General features: G+C 42.5%; 1 protein-coding gene across 1 annotated transcript in view; it reads right to left on the reverse strand.

The window, feature by feature from the left end:
- The window catches only part of pcdh15b (protocadherin-related 15b), a 564,355-nt gene that overhangs the window by 336,385 nt on the left and 202,406 nt on the right, over positions 1–25,564 (reverse strand). The window contains exons 11-13 of the mRNA XM_052027763.1: positions 17,446–17,652; positions 13,701–13,835; positions 13,239–13,388 (exon numbers count right to left, since the gene is read on the reverse strand). Coding sequence (XP_051883723.1) covers positions 13,239–13,388; positions 13,701–13,835; positions 17,446–17,652 — 492 coding nt within the window. The remainder of the gene's footprint in view (positions 1–13,238; positions 13,389–13,700; positions 13,836–17,445; positions 17,653–25,564) is intronic.

Consider the following 25,564-nt stretch of genomic DNA (forward strand, 5'->3'; position numbering starts at 1 on the left):
TTCCCAATTCCACCCCCATTCACCCCTACTCCAGACACACACACACACACACACACACACACACACACACACACACACACACACACACACACACACACACACACACAAATATATATGTGCTGGCTCAAAGACACAAATGAGTTTCCTGTAGCACCACTACTGGGGAAAGAAATAGCCATTCTGCTGGCAAGGGCTACATTTGAATAAGGTTGGAACTAGTGTCGTCGTAATTGTACATAAGGCTTCAAACTAAGTGATAGGGATACGGGTTCTGGTGTGGAGAAATTTAATGTGTTAAAGAGAAAGGCTGAGTGATATTGCAAAGTAGCAAAACAGGTAATGATAACCAGAGTTTGTCCAAAAGAGGCATAGCATAGAAAATGAAGCATCCTTGAAATTGGAAGCAGAACAAAAGAAAAATGGTAAGAAGATAAAATGTTAAGCGTTTTATCTGAATGCATACAGAATTTGAATCAGCCTGGGTAACTCAATTAGATAAACAAAATCTAACAGCCATTGCAAAGTGATCAAAGTTGGAAAAAATGTTCGAAGATATTTAACTTTTAGAAGAGACAGACAAAATAGAAATGGAGAAGGAGTCACCCTGAGAGAAAAGAATGAAATAAAGACAAGAGAGGCAGTGAAGCTTGGGCCAGAAAATCAAGAAATAGAATCAGTTTGGGGGGGAGTAAGAAACAGCAAGAGGCAGAAACATTGGTCGGAGTTCACAAATGGCACCCAAACAGTAGCAATAATGTAGGATATAGTATAAACCAAGATATTAGAGACTCATAAAACATAGTAATACAATAATCATAAAGACTTTGACCTTCATGCAGACTGGGCAAGTCAAATTCGCAGAAAACGTGTGGAGGACAAATTCACATTAGAAGGTGTTTTATAAATCAGGAAGTAGAGGAACCAGTGAGGGAACAGACCATTTCTGATTTAGTATTATCCAATGAGATAGGGTTAATCTTGTAGTTAAGACGCCTTTGGGGAAGAGTTATCATGAGTCTGTAATGCCTTGATTAACACCATACCCTACAATTTGCAACATAAAATTTTCTATTATTTATAAAATATTACATTGCAAGTTGTAGGGTATAGTAGAAATCAATGCACTATAGACTCATGCAATTGTTTCAGTTCAATACAAAATGAGAAATTTAAATTGAAACAAAGCAAGCTGCAATGGTTGGAGTTGGCTAACGGGAGACTGGAGAATGACATATGATGGTGAACAAGCAATGGCTAAGATTTAAATAATTAATACATAATTTGTGGATGATAGATATCCATTAAGTTACAAAGACCCAACAAAAAGAGTGGTCCAGCCATGGTTAACATGAGAAGTTAAATATATTATTAGATCAAAGAAAAATATTTATCATGTTGCCAAAAGACACTGTGGAAAAAAAATCAGATTTCAGCAAATGAGAACCAAGAAACTCATAAAGAACAGGTCAGTAAAATACGAGAATAATCTCATAAGAAATATAAAAAAAACAACTGTAAAAGCTTCAATGGATATGTAAAGAAAAAAATCAGCTTAAGTTAATGAAATCCGTTACAGATTGAGACAGGAGAAATGGTAGTGAGGGAAAAGTGAGAGGCAGAGGAAGTAAACAAATATTTTCTGTCTGTTTTTAAGCAAGTCATGGAAAGCCTCCTGTAATAGTGGAGAGTAACAGGTCTAGAGTGAATGAGGTGCTCAAAGAAATTACTATTTGAAAATGTACTGGAGAAATTAATGGGATTGAAAGCTGATAAGTGTTTAGGGCCTAATGATCTGCACCCCCAGATCTTGAAGTTGGTAGATACACGAGTTGTCAACTTCCAAAATCCCATGGATTCTAGAATGGTTCCAACAGATTGGAAAGTAGCAAATGTAGCCCAGCAATTTAAGAAAGGAAAGTTGGACCAGTTAACTTAATATTAGTTGTAGTGAAAATATTAGAACCTGTTACGAAGAAAATCAGAGCACGTAAATGGGCAGAGTCAACATCGGTATATGGAAAGAGAATCCCATTTGTCAAGTCTGTTAGAGTCTCTTGAGGTTGTAACTAGCAAAAGAGGATGAGAGCAAACCAGTCAAGGGAACGGGTGAGGTCAAGGCAGATGACATATAATGTGGAAAAATATGAGGTCATCCACTTTGGTAGAAAAAATAGAGAAGTGGAATATTTTAAAAGGTATTGGTTTATTATTGTCACTTGTATGGAGGTACAGTGAAAAACTTGTCTTGCATACCATTCGTACAGATCAAGGTTGAAAGGTATTGGTATTCATAGCGACCCAAGTTTCCCTGCACACAAACCACTGAAAGTTAATGTGTGGCAAGAGCAAGTGATCAGGAAGGCAGGCAGTATGTTGGAATTTACAGCATGGTTTGAATACAAAAGTAAAAATACCTTACTCCAATTATATAAGGTCCTGGTGAGACTGGATCTGGAATATTGTGTACAAGACTGGTCTTCATATCTAGATAGAGGGTGTGTTATGAACACCAACTCTAACCCAGGCAGGGAAAGAAGGGAAGGCTTATTACAACACACGTCCATTCCCTTCATTATGAAAGACAGAGAACTTTAAACGTATTTCCCAACATATAATTCGATAAGAGTATGAATTAAATGTATTTGTATTCCTTTTCGTATTATTTTACTATTAATTTGACTGTTAACTGATGTTTAAAAAGATTAATCGCACTGGGAAGTGTAAAAATTATTAGCAATACACAGGAGATCATTTTGCAGATACAATGTAGTGGCCCATACACACAGGACTCGAACCTCCATCGGCGGCCGCGGGCGGACGCACAGGAGCGCGTCATGAACGAACCACAGGGCGGGTCTTCCGGCGGGAACCTTACGTCACGTCCGCCCCCCGTGGGCCCGGAGAGGCTCTCGGGTACTTCAGTGTGTGCGCGTTTTGTGTGACTAAAGTATGTTTTGAATTCAACCTCCTCGTCTCTGAGTTTTTTTTCGGGAAACGCGCCGCGTCCGGCTACATTTAGTGACCCCTACACTTCCACATGGCACCTGGAACCCGCGACATGCATTCCAACGACTCGCACAATGCAGTCTCGCTCAAGCTCCCGACTTTCTGGGCCGCTCAGCCCCACGTTTGGTTCGAGCAGGCTGAGGCTATAGAATATACAGAAAGTAGAGGCTATACTTTTTTATTCATAACTTGCTCTGTGTTTAAGATGGCTGCTGATCTCCTTAAGATGGCCGCTGGGCCTCCTTCTTCAGCTCAAGCGCGGGAAACTCTTAGTGCAGGAAACATATGGCTCATTAAACCATGGTTAGCACATTCCTAGGAAGACACCGTTGATCTATTGTGTAGCTAAGGGTCGTTAGGGTTAGTGTGACTAATGATTCTGCAGCAGGTCTGAAGTTGCTGGTTTTTTTTAACTGATAAACCAGATGCTAGCAAGTCTCAGAGGTCATAGGTTATAGGGGCACATTGTAATGTTTTATAACCATTAGCCTTGTAGCGAATAAGCCTAGTATTGTTTTATAACTGATAACTCTGCAGTCTAATACCAGGACTCCCAATGCCCATAAATAATTGGGGCACCCTGTGACTGAGTTATAGTTCTGTAGCCTAGTACCAATACCCCCAATGCCCATAAATGATTGGGGCACCCTGCGATTGAGTCAGGAAATGACTGTGGCAAAAGACAAATGGTTGTGAGCTAGGAGACAATTGTGAAAGGAGGCAAATGGTGAAGGATGAAACTGTGAAGATAAGAGAGAACATGATGGATTGTAACAACGTAAATAAGCTAAGAAAAAAGGTATAAAAAAAGGCCCTCGAGCTTTGCTCGGGGGCAGTCAGAGAGGGCAGTAGTCAGAGCGTGACTAGTGACTGACTTTTCTTTGCAAATAAAAGTTTAACTTCTTGAGTAATCTTCTGCTTCTCCTGGTCATCTAGCTATTGCAGGTAACCACGACAACGCCCAGTTCAGTCTCAAGACATTACAGCCGACGCCACGCGGTACTACTATGTGGTCAGCGTGCTCGACCAGGACACAGCAGGCCGGATTATCGACTTCCTGCACCAGTCACCAACAGAGGACAGGTACGCTAAGATCAAGCTGCTCCTAATACATACTTTCGGACTATCCCGCTGCGAGCGAGCCGCGTGACTCCTGCACATGGACGGCCTGGGCGACCACAAGCCATCGAGCTGACGAACAAAATGCTGGTGCTCATGGACGGCCATAAGCCGTGCCTTCTATTCGAACAGTTGTTCCTCGAGCAACTGCCAGAGGACAATCGCCTCCTCCTCGCGGCTGAAGATTTCAGCGACCCATGCAGGCTTGCGGCCAGGGCGGACATTCTGTGGCAGAGTAAACAACAGGGAGCGGCCACCATCTGCCTAACCACGACCACACAGCCCAAGGCCAAGACCCCACAACTGAAGCCACTGAGACCCACGGGGGACAAGGACGAGGGTTCGGACCACCGGTGTTTTAATCACCAGAGATGGGGTTCGAACGCGGGCCGCTGCAGCCCACCATGTGCCTTCTCAGGAAACGCCGGGGCCGGCTGTCGCTAGTGTCTTCGACGGTTAGCCATTGCAACAGCCTCCTATTCCTCTGGGACCGACACTCCCGTCGACGTTTCCTGGTAGACACCAGGGCTGATATCAGCATTCTCCCCCCCTCCAACATGGACAACTGTAACAGCGCCCCAGGTCCCGATCTCACCGCTGCAAACGGCACCACTATCCGAACATACGGCTCGTGAACCATCCTGCTGCATTTCAGGCCCAGCCGTTTCACTTGGACCTTCACGGTGGCAGCAGTATCACGGCCATTACTGGGGGCGGATTTCCTACGGGCCAACTGTCTTCTGGTCGACCTGAAGGGCCGGCGTTTGGTCCACGCCAAGACGTTCCAGACCTTCCAGCTCGGGGAAGCCCAGCTACCAGCCCTCCACCTGGACTCTGTTACACTCTCGGGTGACGAGTTCACCAGGGTGCTGGCAGATTTCCCCTCCATCATCACCCCGCAGTTCTCCACAACCGATCCCAAGCACGGTGTGCAGCACCACATTCCCACACAAGGACCACCGCTGCACGCCCGAGCCCGTAGGCTCCCACCCAACAAGCTCCACCTCGCCAAGGAGGAGTTCTGGAAGATGGAGGAGATGGGGATTATCCATCGCTCGGACAGCCTGTGGGCATCCCCGCTGCACATGGTGCCCAAGTCCGCAGGAAGTTGGAGGCCCTGTGGGGACTACAGAAGGCTCAATGATGCCATAACCGATGACCGATACCCGGTGCCTCACATCCAGGATTTCACGGTGAAGCTACACGGGGTGACCATTTTTTCGAAAATCGATCCGGTCCAGGCGTACCATCAGATCCCTGTGCACCCCGATGATGTGCCCAAGACAGCCCTCATCACCCCCTTCGGGTTGTTTGAATTCCTAAGGATGCCTTTCGGCTTCAAGAATGCCGCCCAGACTTTCCAGAGGCTCATGGATTCGGTGGGGCGAGGTCTGGATTTCGTCTTCATCTACTTAGATGATATCCTGGTGGCCAGCAAGTCACACCAAGAGCACATGGCACATTTGCACCAACTCTGCCAACGTCTGAGCGACCACGGACTGGCAATCAACTCGGCGAAGTGCCAGTTCGGGCAGACGGAGATTGACTTCTTGGGCCACACAGTCAATCGGCATGTCGCCGCCCCTCTACCGGCCATCCGCCAGTTTCCCAAACCCAGCACGGTCAAGGGCCTGCAGGAATTCATGGGGATGGTAAACTTCTACCATTGTTTCGTGCCGGCGGCAGCACACATCATGAGGCCCTTGTTTGGTCTAATGGCCGGCAAGGCCAAAGAGGTGGCATGGGACGCGGAGTCCACGGAGGCTTTCGAGCGGGCTAAAGAGGCACTGGCGAAGGTGACCCTCCTGGTACACCCGAGAGTCCACGGCGCTCACAGTCGACGCTTCTGACATGGCGGTCGGCGGAGTCCTGGAACAGCTCGTTGAGGGCCAGTGGCGACCGCTCGCCTTTTTCAGCAACACCTGCGACCACCGGAGGTTAAGTACAGCACTTTCGACAGGGAGTTGTTAGCGCTCTACCTGGCTATCCGGCATTTCTGGTACTTCCTCAAAGGAAGGGATTTCACCATGTATACAGACCACAAGCCCCTCACCTTCGCCCTTGCAAAGGTATCGGACTAATGGTCAGCTCGGCAGCAGAGGCACCTCTCCTTTATTTCGGAGTTCACCACAGACGTTCGCCACATTGCAGGGAAGAACAATGTGGTCACTGACACACTGTCCCGCCCCCACATTCACTCAGCGACCATCTCGTCCTCAGGGATCGACTACACGGTGCTGGCGGAGGCGCAACGGGGGACACCTAGATCCCGGCTTACCACAGCACCATTTTGGGACTCCAGTTGGAGGACGTCCCTATCGGCCCAACAGCGGCTCAGCTCCTGTGCAACACGTCTACCGGCAAACCCTGGCCCGTGGTACCAGCAGCATGGAGGCGCTGGGTGTTCGACACGCTACATGGCCTGGCCCACCCATCCATCCGGGCGTCCATCAAATTGGTAGTGGACAAATTCGTCTGGCACTGTTTGCGCAAGCAGGTCGGGCACTGGGCCAGGACCTGCATACACTGCCAGACTGCCAAAGTCCAGCGGCATGTGAAGGCCCCCCTCCAGCAGTTCCAGTCGACGCTCGGGAGGTTTCGGCACATCCACGTGGACATCGTCGGCCCCCTGCCTGTCTCCCGGGGTGCCAGGTATATCTTTACCATGGTCGACAGGTTCACCAGATGGCCGGAGGCTGTACCGCTAGCAGACACGTCCACTGAATCCTGCACCAAGACGCTCATAGCAAACTGGATCGCCAGGTTTGGACTCCCAGCGGACATCACCTCTGACAGAGGAGCACAGTTCACGTCTGGTTTGTGAACAGTACTGGCGCAGCTCCTGGGCACATGGCTACATCACACCACGGTGTACCATCCCCAGTCCAACGGCTTGGTAGAGCAGTTCCACAGGCACCTCAGGTTGGCCCCGATGTCACGCCTCAGGGGCCCCAACTGGACAGATGAGCTCCCCTGGGTCTTACTGGGCATCTGCACAACCCCCAAGGAGGACCTGGGCACCTCCTCAGTGGAGTTGGTCTACGGCACCCCCCTGACAGTCCCGGGCGAGTTCGTGCCAGAGGCCCGAGGTCCGGCAGGGACGCCAGCAGAAGTGCTGATGAGGCTGTGGGACAAGGTAGGGACCCTGGTACCGGTTCCGACCTCCAGGCATGGCACTACACCGTCCTTTATCCCTAAGGATCTCCGGGATTGCGAGTACGTTTTCATTCGCAAGGGCATGCACAAGTCACCCCTGCAGCGGCCGTACGAAGGACCCTTCAAGGTGATCCAGCACAATGGGTGTACGTGTGTCGTGGAGGTGGGTGGCCGTGAAGAGACTTTTACAGTGGACCACCTCAAACTGGCGCATTTGCACATTGAGCAACCGGTGACGGTACCCGCACTGCGCCGGCGAGGCAGGTCACCCAAGCGGGACGCACAGACTGGGGGCCCCACGCCCCCGATGGACGCTTCTGGGGGGGGTGGTGTAGCGGCCCGTACACACAGGACTGGAACCGCCATTGGCGGCCGTGGGCGGATGCGCAGGAGCACGTCATGAACGAACCGCGGGGTGGGCCTTCCAGCGGGAACCTTACATCACGTCCGCCCCACGTGGGTCTGGAGAGGCTCTTGGGTACTTCGGCGCGTACGCGTTTTGTGTGAGTGAGTAAAATGTGTGTTTTGAATTCAACCTCCTCATCTCCGAGTTTTTCTTCGGGAAACGCGCCGCATCCGGCTACAACAAATTGCTTTAATTTAACACAAAATTAAATCATTTGGTTGATTATTTTAGCATAAATTATTATATTATTAATAAATACTTTCTTTGATTTCAATTGTTAACAAGAAATCAAAGAGAATGTTGCATAGGAAAAACGAAGAGACATTTATATATATTTCAAATTGTTATTTTCACATATTTGGAAGACAACATATTCAAAGAATTCATAGGGGATCGGTCTGGCAAAATTCATCTGAGGCAAGAACTCTTTAAACTCGCTAGACTCACAAAACCAAATGATTTCACTCCAGGAAAAATTGAGATGGAATGTGATACAGATGTTTTTCACAGGTCAGTTCACATATAAAAATGTTGTGCTCTGTTCCATTCAGCTATCTGAATAGAAACATTTCAGAGGGCTAATAATGAGTGACACCGTATTCAAGTGCAATGATATGTCTAAAGTTCCACAGACATTTATAATGGCTTGAATTTCAAAATGCTTACATATTCTTGGTACTAAATACAAAAAGCTATTCTGGAAGTTCAGCTCCATTTAATAAGAACAAAAGAACTCAGAACAGAAATAGGCCTTTTGGCTTATCAAGCAAGCTCCACCATTCATCAAAATCATGGCTGATCCTCTACCTCAATGGTACCTTCCTGCACCATTCCCATATTTGTTGATTCTCTTAAAATACATGCTTTTACTTCCAACTAAGCAATAATTTAGTTTTAACATCTTCAATCTTGTTTTCAAAATACTCACTGGCCTTCCTCCTCTTCTCTCTTCAACCTCTTCAAGTCTAGAAATACTTGCACTTTTTAAATTCTGCCCTCTTATGAATTCTCAATTTTAATCATCACCCCTCAATGCTTTGATGCGATGGACTTCTCTTCCTGGACATCTTTGTCACTTTGCAGTTTTCTTCTTTAGGACAGTCTTTAAGATTTACCCCCGTGACAAGCTTTTGGTTGGATGTAGTCATATCGCCTTCCATGGCTCAGAGTCAAATTTTTCTTTCAACATAAATTATATATTCTTCATCTCATGTGGTTTAAGCATATATTTTACTTTATTGTGCTAAGATTACATTTGAATTTTCTATAAATTATTTTCTGGTGATATGTGTATTGACTTGATTCAAAACACTGGTATAAACCCTGAGACTTAATCAAGACTATGAATGAAAATGTAGCAGTAGAGATGGGTGATAAATTAAGTACAAAAGCTTGTCAGCATTGTGGAGGTCAAAAAAGTTGTTGCTCATTCTATGTGTAAATTATTAACAACAACCTGACTTAATAAAGCAAATTCATTATAATGACATGCTGGAAAGAACAGTGAATCAATTCCGGAATCATTGAGCATGCTGCATCCATTCTTTACAAACTGTACAGCCTCCTTAGCTAGGAAGGATGAGCCAGAAATACACTTGCTACCCATGGCAATGATAAGGACATCCACGACTAACCCCTCGGAGGCTTTATGTCCTTTGTGTTTTCATACAAGAAGGATGTCCATTTGAAGCCACCTCTGCAATATTGGGTTGCCTGGAACAAAGGTGGCACCCTTCATCCTAACAGGCTATCCTTCAGTCTGGAAACATCTTGAGAGGAAGAGGAATATTCAGGAGTTGACAACTTTCAACAAGAAAATCTTTACATCTCAGCCATGTATATCAATGGGCTGTCAACCAGTTGCAGCAGTACCATTGCTCTTTGGCTGTTATATGTAAGTGTGACACTCTAAACTGAAATACCACATCTTCAGTCTGGAAACAACAAGATTAATATTTACCATGTGCTTAACTTGAATATGGAAGCTGGAGGATCCTCTAAAGCCTAAACTAAAATCACTGCTGGTCACTGTCATCACAACCTCATCCTTGCTCGACTGTCTCTGCCAAAAGCCACCCTCTGCTAGTCACAGCCAAACCTCAGGGTTATGAACTGTAGATTGCTGTAAGCATATCTTTTTATTGCATAAGGTGATATTAGAAAATAGAACAGTACAGCACAAGAACATACCCTTTGGCCCATGATGTTGTGCCGAACTAATTAAGCTAGTGATGCCTGTTGCCTGCACGTGGTCCATATCCCTCCATTCTCTGCATATCCATGTGCCCATCTAAGAACCTCTTAAATACCTCCATTGTATCTGCCTCCACCACCACCCCTGGCAGCACATTCCAGGCACTCACCACTCTCTGTGCAAAAAAACTTGCCCTGCACATCTCCTTTGAGATTATTATATTCTTCTCTGTGAAATAAACTGAAATGGTTACCCTCCTATGCTTCCTAAGCTTGAGAGGAAGAGGAATATTTAGGAGTTGACAACTTCCAACAAGAAAATCTTCACGTCTCAGCCATGTGTATCAATGGGCTGTCAACCAGGTGCAGTAGTACCATTGATCTTTGGCTGTTATGTGTAAGTGTGACACTCTAAACTGAAATACCACATCAGTTCCTTTGAATGGTAATGAAGGATTCCGGCTACACAGTGTGGAAAGCAAGGAGCACATTCGTCTTTCACAAGGGCTCTTGTTTGTTGACAGCCCTGCCTTGAGCGCAAGGCTGCAGCAAGACCAGCACAATAAATGACATTCCTCCAGGATGCACTTTGGAGGTTGCTGTGGAAGGTGTCTCAGTATCTTTTTCTCCAAGATACTACAAAACAGTCAGCAATTCAAACAGTACATTCTTAAATAAAAGAAAGATTTACAGTACCAAGTCAGCATTTTCCTTACATTCTGACAAGTTCCACACTAAATAACATTGCAACAACAGAGTACAGTTGGTCACACAACACAATTCTACCAACTCGTTTCACAAACACAACTTACGTGATATCCTTCATTTAAGTTTAAAAGAAGAAAACAAGAAAACAAAATCAAACATACAAAATAACTATCCAGGGTCTATCTATTTTATTTTGGCACAAAGTCTTGCAGATGCAAGTGTTGTTAGACTGTACTTCCAGAGCCAGTCCTAACCGGTCACAGTTCCTGGACTATCCCTCCACAGAGCTTGGCACCGGTTTTTCAAATAGTACACTGAATCCTCCTTGTCTCTCCCTGCACAATTCATCAGGTCCTCTTCATGGACACTCAATGTCCCCTTCATTGTGCACTGTTTACAGAAATCATTTTTGAATTTACATAATGAACTGTCTTTCCTGCACATAGGACATTACTTTTTCAGCCACATGATGCTGTGCACGACGTTTGCAAGATCTATGCGAGTTTGCCTGTACTTTCCCTATTCTTCCTGTTAACTCAACTTTCTTCTGTTGGCCTAACTGGCTTTGCAGATTTGCTTTTCTATATGTACTGTTTGGAGTTAATTTGGTCAAACACAATACTTACCTCCTTTGGCAAATAATCACAAATAATCTCATCTCTGATTAGCAAATCCTTCAAGTCTGAAAAACTGCAATTATCTGCTAACAGTTGCAGCTTGGTTAAGAAAGTAAAGATTAACTGTTGTAAAAGGTTAACTGTTGTAATCATTTTCAATGCAATGGTACTAATCTCTCCCAATGTGACCAACAAGGGAAAATAACATCTGAACTTCTGTCTGATCAAGTTTATCACTGTATCTAGCTCAATACAGAGTCTGAATGTTTCCTTCCACTGTCCACATACTTTAGACAAGTTACTTACATGAAGATCCAGCAGCTTGGGTGGCTTTATTTGTTCACCTACTGTCTCAACTGAACCACACAGCTTACTGTCTCTCGCATGTATCAACTTATTGGTTCAACAGGGAAGAATCATTCCTGACGTTCAGTCCTCCAAATCAGGCACAGTGTCTGAAGTTCATTACTTCATAAGCCAGCAGTTTTGACACTGCATCTCGACATCTCTGTCTCTCTATGATGTGAGAAATAGTCAGCAATTCCAGCTAACATGGGTGTTTTATTAAATAACAGTAAAAAAAATAGTGTCAAGAGAATATTTTTTTCTTCCTGAGACTTTCTCCACAGAGACAGATACTCCAGCAGGTTCCACTCTAAGTAATGCAACAACACCAAGAGCATCTGATTACAACACAGTTTCTAATGTGGTTGCAACCAATATTACATATGCTACATAAAGGACTGGTGGGCCAAAGGTTGCCTAAGTGGATGGACAGTGAGTGCTAATTATGCCTTACCCAAAATCAGATTTTGGAAGCAGATCAGGAATGAAGGCACTGGTCTTCAGTTCATTTCTTCCTGAATTGATGAGGCCTTTACATCTTTACAAGGCTTTACTGAGTGTTTGTTTAGGCACCTCCGAGGAAGAATGCACAACACTGGGAACTGTTCGTCTCATTTCTATCTGCAGTGGTCTAACACTGCATGCTGTGAACAGTTCTTTCTATGGCTCAAGGAACATGGCAAGGAATCAGTACCAAACATGTAAACTCAAGCTGCTGGGCAGTGGCTGGGCTCCTTTTCTGTCACTGGTTATTGCAGGTTGCTTTCTCACTCACCCATTCATGATGCCTGCATTTTAAAGAGCCATCTCATTGGATGACTGGATAATTATGCTGGCCTGTAATGCATGGCTCTATTGGTACTGTCCTTGTTAGATTTGACCCATTGTCAAAACCACAAATTCTGTGAACAGAACAATTATCCATTGGAGACACAAGAGACGCTAGATGCTGAAATCTGGAGCAACTGATACAGGGTTTTGACCCACAAAGTCCACAATTCCTTTCCCCGCACAGATGCTGCTCAGCCCCCTGTGTTCCTCCAGCAGGTTGTCTGTTGCTGAATAATTATCCAACTTAGCTCAGTAAACTACCTGAATCAAAGTTCAGGTTTTTTTTCCAGTCTCCCTGGAAATTCCCTCCATCTTTTTTTCTCTTATTCCTATTTACTCCCTTCTTTTCATTCACTTTTTTACCTTCTTTTCTCCCCCCCCCCCCCCCCGCCCCCCGCCTCCTTTTACAGAAATGGAGAAAGAATGGGAAGTCCAGGACTGAAATCAGAAAAAGAAACACACAACCTTTCTTGCAGTTTTGCAGTCTCAGTGAAGTGGGGAGCACACTGGAGGATGGAAAAAGGGGCGAATAAAATTTACATGCAACTGACAACTCAGTGCGCCAGCGACTTGAAGTGCAAATACTTCAACATGGGCTGACTTTGATCTGGGAAAGTGGCAGAGATGCAACCTCAAATGCAATTACCTCAGCATGCTAAGAACAGATACCTTTGAATATTTACAGTGAAACTGTCATCCTTGACACAAAAAAGAAAGAATCAGAAGAATAGGTTGGCAACACAGAATGTGTGCATAAAATGTGTTTACTTAAAATACCCTTGAATTGATTTGAACAATGACTTCATATTGTATAAAATGAATTGTATTTTGTAATACGGCAGTTTAATATTGATTACCTGTATTACAGCTTCTCCTGGCCTCATGTCAGTGTAAACATTCACTTTATAGGAAATGTTTTGAAAAATTGGAGTGTTGTCATTTGCATCGATCACCATGACATTGACAGTGACTGAAGTACTCTCTTGAACTCCATCAGAAGCAGTCATCTTCAAGATACGAAAAGGAATCCATTAGCAAGCATTCAAATTTTGATCCAAGGTTATGCACCAAAAAGCATTTTACTGAAAGTTGCTGTCACGTCAAGTACATAAATATAGTATAATAGCAATCATATGACTGGAAACTTGCAGCATCAAAATCAGTTTAGCTTTTGATTTAGATTTGACGAAAAATAAAAACTCACAGTGATCTTAACTGATTGTTCAGATTAACTGTCTACTCATTTAAATTCTTTTCATTTTCTGTCAGGTTGCTTATTCTATATGATTTATACACAAAGAACATGCAGCGTATCTTACTGTAAAAGTGTAGTTCTGCTGACGCTCCCGATCTACTGGCTCACGCAAAGTAAGGTAACGGGTTATGCCAAATGACGTTATCGTAAAAGCAGTGACGAAGTCATTCACTGAAATCTGCAGCTTTGGATCTTTTGTCTTTGGAAAAACAAATGGGAATGGGAATTATGGTGAACTTTAGGAATATAATTTTACTTATTCTTTTTGATTTGCTAATACTGGAGCAAAAGAACCATTAACTATTCATAATTTTTTGACAAAGTCAATAGTGTTCTATGATTTTGCTGCATAACAGAGAGCTTTCAACTGTTCCTACATGAGTTGTTGTGATCGGACAAGTTTCTTTTAAGGTTGAATGTGCTATGTTTTCTTTCATGTGATAAAGCAAACGTAATAATTTAATAAACCAAAGATAGTGGGCTTCAACTAACTATTACCAACAACGTTCTGAGAAGATTCAGTAGCTACTTTCCTGATTTCAGTGGCCAAGATGCAGAGACCTAAGCTGTACACCACCAGTTTGGGGCTGAGTCAGTACACGCGATTGAATTGGACTCTGCGCCCTGGGTTACAGAAGGTAAAATTATTCACAATGTGACTACCCAATTGACATTTATAATTGAAACATAGGTGCTTAGAAGTTTAAGGGATGAGATTTGACATGGTTGTCAATGGTGATTGCTCAGTCAACCAAATCAAGGTGACATGAGTAGCGGCTATTTAGTGGGACAACAGATGGCAACCAGTATCTGTGGAACTGTTAAATGGGCAACACTGTCCAGATTTCCAGCATCTGCAGTTTTTTAAAATCTTTATCTGTCAAGAAAAGAGGATAGGGGAGGAAATTGGCTAGTAGGAGAAAAAACTGTGCCAGATAAACAGTTTTGGAATTTGCTAACTCCACAGAAGTAGTATAGATAAAACAACACAAATGCCAGTTGTGCTTCATCTCATTGAAGCACACCTCCTGTGTGCTCTTTATCCTGTAATTTCTCTACCACATTACTGTTTAACAACCATTAGTTATAACTTATACTATTCTTACAATTAAATATTGTTAGTTTAGGAATGCCCAATTGAGAATTTGGTGCCTGTATAATTTTCCTTTGAACAAGCTGCTTATTTACTGGCTTATACTATTGTTGTAAGTTTCATAAGAAAATTATTTGGAAAAAAATTGCAAAACCACAATAAAAAAGCTGGTCTCCAAATTTGAACAGGTTATGAATTGATGCCAAGGGTGAATCGTACTTGGATTCAAATGCACAACTTCAAAAGGCAGTTAAGTACTCAAGCAATTTCGTTTCCACAAATGGTCTTACAATCATCTGTCTTTATGCTGCTGTCAAACATGGAATTTTGCTTTAAGGAGGAATTCTATAACCACTCACAACTGGTACTCAGTCAAGAGGCTAGTTCTTGTGAGTCAGCTTAAACAGCATCAATCAGCAACATAATCAATCAAGGTATGCGTAAACAGGTGCCTAATTTTGTCTTCTTCTGATGAATGCTCACGCATACATGTTGCCAAGGGTCACTGAGTAGCAATCAGCAGCAGAAATCACAGCGAGCCTTTTCCTCTGTCTCTCCTGAGCAAAGGGACCCAACAGCAAGTTCTAAAAACTACTGCAGAGCAAGCCAAGATCAGTAACTCATCATACAGCAGTGATCAAACATTGTAACTGCTTGATCTAGAATGATTGACCCCAAGTCACTCATGCAGTATTTGACATTCCAAAGGAAATATTTCTAACCAATGAAGTGTGCATCATTCCTCTTTCCACATTATACAATCTCACTTCAAATTCAAATTGAGAATGTATAGCACCACTCCAAATCTTTTGAAGCAACACACAGCAAAACCTGGACAGTTAATCCCTTAAATAAATATAGGGATATCACAGCAGGTCAATAGGATGGTATTGATTTACATGAGGGTGGTGAGTGTTTGCATCACCACTGCGATATTTCAGATTACTGCCAACCTGACATATAGTTGCAAACCCTAGTGCCTGGGTACCACCTGGAGTTGGGGAGGGATGCAAGTGGTGGAAACTGAATAAGGGGTCATCACCATTGGGAAATGTTTGTATGGTTTTCAACTCTCTTAATAATTTGACCTTAATCATTTTCAGGGTCTTGAGTTCTTCTCTAATCCAATACATTTTATCTAACTTGGTTCACTGGTCTTCAGACATCCTGTTGGGATCCAATTAGATCAGGGAGGTGAGCAAGCCTGGTTTACTGAAATCCCAACCCTGTCCTCATCATCTCCATGCAAGTGAAAGGTGGTGGATGCAACTTAATTTGGGATGAAATCCTATATTAAGTTGCATCCTTGTCTGCCTACATGGGGTTCTGCCTGAATCCTGCATAAGGTTCTGGTTGGAGTCCAGCAGAACTGCTAAGCATATATCCAATAGAGCAAACAGTATTGTGTACTTCAACAATTGCTGTCATAGTTTATTGTTTTACAAAACAAATTCAAATTTTAAGGCATTTATTTAATTGTCTTTTCAAATACTCACATAGGTCTAGCAATTACAATTAAAATATTGGAGCACTGATCTACCTCTAAATTTATTACTTATTCACCCTTTCATAAACATGCATATTCAATTTGACAGCAGTTGGAACAAATTGTGTGAAAGAACATCTTGAAGAGACGGCGTATTGAAAAGAGATTGTCAGATAAATTCCAACTGTCAAAAAGAAGCTGAAGTTCAGATGATACCTTTCATGGTTGTGAAGGCCTGATTCTCTTATCAAGATTCCAGATAATTGTTGTCAATTTAAAAAGTAGCTATTTCCACAGGCAATAAGAACAGCCTGTATGTTTCTAATGATGTGAATATCCCATTATCTGTTAAAATACATGGCATGCATGTTCTCAATCAGTCATTATCATCCTTCATTGAGTTTTCATAAAATGTCCTGCTTATTGGAATACAGGCTTTTGAAAAACGTCACTGAAAATCAGCTGAAATTACAATGAATAGTGAAAAAACAATTACTATCTGTCATGAACCAGGAAAAAGACTTACTGAAAAAGCCTGACCTGGGCTTTCATTTGTCAAATTAAAAAGCCTGCCCTTGGTTGTCTGCTACAGGACAATGGTCATTCATTATAATTTAATTAAACAGCAAGGTCTTGCAATGTTAGCAAATCACCACAGGAGATATATATACACATAAACAACTGAACATTCATGCAGCTTGCAAGGTTTGAAGGCGGTGGGCGATCAGGGGTGAAGGAAGAGGAAGACAAATATGGTGCAATATACAATACCACCAAATGAAACCATGAATATTTTTATTTAGCAATCAAAATATGTAAATAAAAACTTGACAGGAAGCAAAATAGCATGCAACAGATAAAACATCTCACAAACACACAGATTAAATAACCCTAAATACATACGGGAGTAGTACCTGGTGACACCTACAAATAAGCAGACGAAAAAGAGTCACACAAGTAGAACATTGATTTCATGAAGTTGAGACTAAATAAGCATTCTCAACATCCTAAAACCATCATGAAGTGTTGTAACTGAAGTAGGTTCAGCCGTGTTCAGAGGTGAACAAGAATGTATGCCTTTCAAATCTCATCAGGAGTGCTTTAAGATGAAAATCCAGCAAGTGTTAATGCAGATGTCATGTACATTTACATTATTTCAAAAATGTGGTTTATCTTCATTTTGAAACTCAAACAATGGCAAATGTTTTAACAATCAACACCAGCACTCACCTCCTCCACATCATTATCCAGGGCTACAATTCTTAATGGTGTTGTTAAATTCCGACTATCTGAAACAGTGGTTCCCACTGGAGCAGACTCAATGATGAAACCTTGGTAGGTGGTTTGTTCAAAGTATGGGGCTTGGTTGTTTTCATCCAGAACCTCTATATGCAAATCGGCAAAAGCTGGCAGTGGATGTCTGTTGTCTTGTTCTGCCTAGTTGAAAAACATAGAATCACATCCCAATAGTCATGGCTAGGGACTGACTGGTCAGTAAATTAGGTTTAACAGAATACAGCTTGCTGAGGCACTAAATTGTCTCAAGGAGCAGTAACAACTTTGTACTTCATTTGGCAGGTGAATTGCTTTACAGGCTTTTACAAGTAATGGTGACAACGTTCTGCAGATTAATAGACATTTTATCTGGAACAGTATAATTAAGTGGCATTTCACCCCTTAGCAAAACACAGGAACAAAGCTGATGTTACAAAACTCAAATACATTCATGAAAAATATTCATGAGTTCAACCAGAAGTAATTATGGATTTATCCTGCTATGTGAAATTAATAAACTAATTAATTATATCGACGTGGCTTAGATTCCTTGGTCAGTGAGTGGCACAAATCATGCCAGACACTGTGCGGGTGAAGGTGTAAACACATATGCAATAAATGCTCGCTGGAGTTATGCAGAACAGGTCGCAGTTTAGACACCTGTCCAAAAACTTCAGCTAACTCCCTCTCTCAATCCTGTACCATGTTTATCTCCCCATCAGAGCTGTTAAGAGGAGTCATCAACAACTTGTAATATAGTTGCTGACTGATTGTATTTTGATTCACTATATAAATGTTATGTGCATTCTATAGGTGTTTCAGGGCAATAGATGTTGAAGGACTTATATTCCTCATTTCAAAGATTCTGAACAAGCCACTCTCTCCAAGATAAGATGGCAAAGTTGACATCCCTATCCAATACAGAGCAAATGGGAGAAAGAACACAGGTCATCCAAGGAAAACTGATGAGCTGGGGATTAGGGGAGAAGAGCCATCAGCTGGAGGCTGTATCCATCCAGAGTGTTCAGGAAGCAAATCTCTTAGACCCGTTGTGAGAAACAAAGTGCAGGATATCTGTGCTTCAGTAAAAACATAGAAATCTACCATATGCAGCAGTCCCACTTTAACCAGAGTAGGACAAACAAAGCACTGTCATTGGCTGTCAAGTTGATAATTTATGTATCTGGAGCACACTATTGCATCAGGGAAGTTACTTGGATTCTTTGTGCAAAGAGAGCACATTTCATTCTCTCTTGCCAGAGGTGAGTAGGTAAAAAAAAATCGAATGCTTTGCTCAGGCTTCAGGCTCACCCACAATGCTGGATGTCATTGACTCCAAGTGGATCACACTACGGGTGTCCAATCTCAATCCTGGAACCAAAAAGGGCTCCACATTCTCAACATCCAGTCGGTGTTGGAACATAGAGAGCAGATTGTGCTGATCAATGTCCAGGATCCAGTTGGTCATCACAATATCTTCATTCTGTGGCATTTTATTGTGTAGACTGCAATTAAAGCACCATCATACTCTTAAAAGTGGCTACTAGCCAAAAGTGATATCCATTCATACAACAAATGTCATAACGCCACAGAACATTTGACTCAGCAGACCACTCGGTGCTCTCCAGCCATATGGCAATGAGGTCAAGAAGAAGAGCACGAGGTAGAGGGATACGAGGAATATGATGATGATAAGGAGGAGATGTAGGTAGTATCTGGAAGATCTCTCTTCGCCTGGGCTACCCATCAAGAACTCACTTGAATGCAATACCAATAACATATCCCAAGTCCCCATCTCAACATTTTGCTTTGTCACAAAGTCTACTTCATCATTACTCAAAAACGAAATGCAGAGTAAACATCCCAAATTTAATTTGCAAATCATGTCAATTTAAGTGTCAGAATTAACTCATCACCCTGAGCATTCAGAGCGCTTGGTTGTGCCATTGCTTCTTATGGTGCCTCTGCACAGAGCAATCACAGTGGATACAGCATGGCTGGTGGAAGACTGATAACTTTCAGGGAAGGGCCTGTGCCCAGAAGCCCAAATTGCCACGTGCACCATCCTGACATGTATGGAAGCATTCCGGGTGGGATGATTGAAGGGCAGAATCTGGAGCAGCAGCCGAGCTGGACTAGGAAGATGAATACTGTCTTCAGCAGGCTTGTGCACTGTACAGCCATTGCCATTCCCTGGTGCACTGCCTTGGCTGACAGTTTGACAGACAGTTGTGAGACCCTGAAAGCACTTTTGGACCCTGCAACCAACTGTCACAATCACAGTTTCTACTGAAGCACAGCTCGTGCCGTGGCATCAGTCATCAAACTGTGTCTACAGGTGCATGAACGAAATTAGCCACCACTTCCATGCTGGAAACCTTGATCTTACACACTTTGCGCAAAGTCTTGTGCTAAGCTGGTACTGGATTCCTCTATGCTGCTTGCCATTCAACACAGGTTTTCTGGCAAGCTTCAAAATGCATCAAGCCTTCCATTATGCATATCCATCATCCTACTATTGTAGTCCAACCCATAAAAGTCATCATCAAAGTAGTTTTCTGCAACATAACTCACATGGGACCTTACCAACCAGCAGGTTAACATCTGCTCTGCCTTTGCCTCCAGGCGCAGCTGCAGTCTACATAAGCCCTACGTCCACCGATGAGCAGATGCTATTTCTCTGTTTTCCTTTAACTTACGCACTATGTCAGTAATATTAGCATGTGTCTGAGAGTAAGAAACAGGGCTACAACATGCCTTCATCGTCACTGTTTTCCTCCACTATCTGGCCAGCCTGCAGATCGTGGGTAACTGAAAAGAGTACACCACCAGCTCCATGTAGAGGGGTGCATTTTCACACCATTCAGAGCTTGCAAATCAAAAAGGAATATGTGAGGAGGATGTGTGGATGTTTAGATACAAGGATATCACTGCCTTCAACTACTTCATCCCACCATTGCAAGTGGTGGGATGAAATCATTGAAGTGACGAGATCATTGAAATCATATTCTCACTACCAGCAGGCATGAATTTCCCTCTCCTGTCAGCCCCTACTTGCTACAGCCACGCACCACCTTACCCTGCAAGAGAGTGAAAGATGTTTCAATGAGTATTGTGCAATGTATTCAGGTGATAATGCCGCTGAAGAATTGGCAATTTGGCTAAGCTGTGGCATGTTGGGAAGCTTGCAATCATACCAAGTGTGCAAAGATGAGAGGAAGCAAATGAAGATTAATTAGAAATCCTGATTAATAGAAAATGCAGTGGGTGAGCAATGGGGTGTGGGGTAATGAGCAGTGGACATGACTAGTAAGATCTGGCATTTGAGGATACATTTACCACACATACAAGATCATTGAACCTCTTACAGTATACATAACAAGTCCTTTGTGCTCAGATTTATGCATTGAACTCCATGGGTTATCTACCCCTGCTGCCATCTCAGTACACGCCTGCTAGCTGGCCATCGAAACAGGATGGTACTCCTATTTTCTGCTTCTTCCATCAAAGTTTCCAGTGCAGTCTCCAAATGCCCTGAAGCACATTCTTTCCATTGTGTCCACCTTCATTCTTTCTCAGGTCAGAATTGCTTGCAAAACAACAACTGGCATCTTTTCTAGCCACAACACACCTCCCCTCGAGGAACTGCAGGCTAGCTTTCACTGCCATCAGCCACTCACCATTTTCAACTCTGGCAATGTACCAGCCTATCAGTGTTGGCTGTTGAAATAATTATAAAAGCAGGAAGCATAAAGTTAGTATGCTGTCTGCCGTACAATCAATAGACAGGGTTCTGCAGTCTGACGCTCCTGCCCATTTTCGTGTGCTGTTAAATTTACTTCCCTTCCCCACTGAAAAAATGAGTTGCTAAAAATTAAATACTTAAAATTGTCTGTTCATCTCAGCACAGGCTGTAGAGGTTAAAGATTTTACTAAGAAAGAAAGGAAACCATATTTGCACTGAGAGTAGTGGTTTTCATAAGCTCAAGCCTTTGCAAAGATCTCCAGAGAAAATCTCCCTCTCCGAGACCTGAATTCCATTTTCCTTCCTGAATGCTGCCTCAAGTGGAGCCAGACTGCTCATAACTTCAGCAGCCTCTTTGAATTTGAGTCAGACTTCTAACCTCAGTTCTTCTCTATCTGGTTCCACCATAAAAATACCTTAGACCATCTCTCTTTAATGCAGCTGCTGCCAAAACCCTCAGTCATGCCTTTTATACCTTTGACTATTCTGGTGCTATCTTGGCCTGGCTCCCACTTTCCACCATCCGTAAACTGAGCTTATCCAAAACTCCAGTGCTTGGGTCCCAGTCCAAGCCAAATCCTATTCACCTGCCACCTCTATGCTTATTGACCTACATGGTTCCTTGTTCACCACAGTAAAAAGAGTTATGGTTTGACATCACACCTGAAAAATATCATGTAGCATGTAGAAAATGTAGCATGTAGAAAATGTAGCATTCTCCCAGCACTACATTGGAGTGTCAATTCAGACTATCTGCTCAAATCATTAATACAATAGACAAAGAATAGTTTTAAGAAGAAAATGCTACATATTTAACAACTGTACAGAGAGGTTTTTTCTGCACGATAATACAAAGTGCATTTCCATAATAATTGTGAAATATCTCCACAGTTTCAAAAACATCAGTTGACCTTGCAACAATAATTTTGCTACTACAAAAGTATCAATTCTTACACTATGAAAAAAATGTTTGTCAATGCAGGAAGCATCACCTCTGTAATAGTTTCTACATTTTACATTCAGCTCACTCCAAACATTACCATTTCTATTCCTGTGCTTATTCTCTGTGGAGGATATCCCTGTTGTGACAGAGGTTTGCTATGCATGCATTAAAAGATATCATCTAGAAAGATAAAATTCTCTATCAGATGTCCCAGTAGCTGCAACGCTGGTGCCTTAACGTCACCTCCTCACATCTCAGTTCTGACTCATATTCAAATCCACCAACTTCCATTCAAGGAATGCAACCAGACTTGATCAGTCTGTTAATTAGAGAATCAGGCAACTCTACCATGGCAGCAGGGGAAAAAAACTCAACAACAGTAAGGGGCACTATATTATCAGAGGACAAGATAACATAAAAGATCACACTTGTATTCTAAGAGAGTTTGCCTGGTGCCTGACTAGCACATTTAATGTCAACAGAATAAAAAAAACCTGGTAATTAATTGGCTGTCAGTACGAACATCACTGTGCTCAACCTGCCTATTGCATCTGCCTGCATGAAAACATTGATGAAACCATAACAAAGTAAATTAACTGACTGTGAAGCACTCTGGGATCTCCTGAGATGTGAAAAGTAGTAAATCAACACAAAAGTCAAATTCAATGAAAGACAAACACAGAATTTTTCTCTGGCTGAGTGGAGACAAAACACCCAATCTGGAGGGAACAAAAACAGCCAAGTATTGAGTTCTGATGAAGGGTCAGTGACCTGAAACAAAAATTCTGTTTTCTCTCACTGCAGATGTTGCCTGAGTCTCCGAGTGCTTCCAGCACATTGTGTTTTTAGTTCAGATTTCCAGCATTTGCAGTTTTTTAATGTTCAGAATATTCAGAATTGCCTCTTGCCACCTGGCCCTTGACTCTAGTACTGAGCGGCAAACATTCATGTTCAACAGGCACCAGGGGACATGGGACAGGAAACACTTTAGAGACATGGTACAGGGAACACTCAGGTGAGAGGCTGTGTGGAAATGATGTGGTAATTATGGTTTCTCCCACTTATCTCTCTCTTCACTTGGTCAGGCCCCCAACAGTGGGAGGAGAAATAGTTAGTGTTTATCAGAAGGACTGAAAAGTCCTTTATCAGAAGGACTGAAAAGCAGCTTGTTAAGCTGCAGGGAGGATGGGGCAAGAAGGCATGTCTCGGACAGGGTAAAACTGGGGTGACAATGTGTTTAAACTGCAGACATGGTTATCTGATCAGTGGGTGAATTGGAGCAGTTAGAGAGTGAGAACGTAGAAAAAAAGAATGTGGGAGTTGTGAAACATAGAGCAAAAAGGCAAGCCGGGCAGGTCAGGAGGAAGGCCCAGAGAAGGGAAACCACCTTAGGCTTTGGCTAGGCTTAGCCATGTTCGGTATCGGTTTCAGTGTTTAAATACAAAGGATCCATGGATACTTCCATGTGGAGAATAGCACTTTTAAGACCACACTTATAAGGAGGAAAGAGTGTAAAGAAAAATTGATTTCAACTTTTGGGAATATTAGTTAATCACAACAATCAATGTCGGTCAATTCGTCCACTATATTCCCAGAAATGTTCAACGAATTCTATCAATGTTAGAGTGCTTAGGAAACCATACATCCAATCACCATTCTCCTCTTAAGCATGGTACACATATTGGTTAGCATGTCTCAAATTGTTCCTCTATTGTATTCTAAAATATCAAACAGCTCTAGTAAAGATTTTTGCACTTACCTGCCTCTTTTATGATCTCAGGATGTCCCTAAGAAGTTTACAGTCAACAGACTAATTTACCATGCAAATTCCAATGCTGGAAATGTGACAACCAATTTATGCATTGCAAACTCTCAACCAAGAGTGAGTTAACACCAAGGTCATTTGCTCAATCACTTTGGCTCAAAAACAAACGGTAACTAGAACACAAGTAAAACTCCTCCACTCTTCATCAAAATATGCATTTGTTTCCCCCACACATAAATTTGCCTATCAAATGTAGTTCATTAAAGTAACTTCGATACGATGAATTGATATACAATGCATGAGCACTTATATGACTGACTTCAAGCCAATATCAATTATGGAGACACATAGTGTTCTGAAGGGACTCAGCAAGGTGGATGTGGAGAGGATGTTTCCACTGTTGGGGAATCTAAAACTAGGAAGCATGATTTCAGAATGCCCATTTTTTTTTATTTACAGCTTGGTAACAGGCCCTTCCGGCCCAATGAGTCGGCGCCGCCCATTTTAAACCCAAATTAACCTACCCGTACGTCTTTAGAATGTGGGAGGAAACCGGAGCACCCAGAGGAAACCCATGCAGACACGGAATAACGTACAAACTTCTTACAGACAGCGACGGAAATCGAACCCCGATCGCTGGCGCTGTAATAGTGTCACGCTAACTGCTACACTACCGTGCAGGTGCGTGAGAATTTCTTTTCTCAGAAGATCATGAATCTTTGGAAGTCTCTACCTCAGAGAGCTTCAAGGCTAAATCACTGAATACATTACAGGCTAAAATCGACGGACATTTGGCTCATAGGGGAATCATGCATTATAGATGAGATGTAGGAAAGTGCAGCTGCAACCAAAACCAGATTAGCCATGATCTTATTGAATGCTCTTGCTTCCTATAATGATACTAACTTCATGAACAATTGTGCTTTCTAGGGGCAATGCCCATGTACACAAATTTTTATCCAGCAGCTTTCCATTGTATATCATGCAATGAAATGCTAAAAATACATGAAAAGAAAGCACATAAATATCTCAGAACATAATTTAATGTTTAATTATGTGTTGAAATTTCTACAGTGCTGCATACAAGCTACAAAATGATGTTTTTACATGTGTTAAAAACATATTTTCCTTGTTAATTTCATTGAGCAACAGCACAGTTACAAAAGTAAAAGCTTATGTTGGTTGCAGATACCTGAAGACGAAATGAGAGATAATTATTGACTAGCTAACCAAAGTAACTAACCTGACCTTTCACTTATTCACCAAAGGCAGTTAAGTCTCAACAATAAGAGCAAGGTTTGTTGATTAGTTTTGCATTTAAATAGCAGTTGTCCCAAAGTTAATAAAATACCTTGAGTTAGACTCCTGGAACTTTTGTCAATTAGTGACTATCTATGACTGAGTCAGAAGTAAGAGAATACACATCTCCAAACCGGTTTTTTTGCAATTTTTGTTTTAATTTAAACCAAAAAACAGAGAACGAACACCAATATTGTTGTTTTAAGTAATTAACATAACTCTTAAATTATTTTTACATTACAATGCATCCAGCATTTATTTAGTTATATAGCAGGTAAGAAATATAATGAAAAGTGGCCAATTTAATACAGTGGTTAGTCGC

Source organism: Pristis pectinata, chromosome 12 (genome assembly GCF_009764475.1).
Source record: "Pristis pectinata isolate sPriPec2 chromosome 12, sPriPec2.1.pri, whole genome shotgun sequence".
NCBI classification, from domain to species: Eukaryota; Metazoa; Chordata; class Chondrichthyes; order Rhinopristiformes; family Pristidae; genus Pristis; species Pristis pectinata.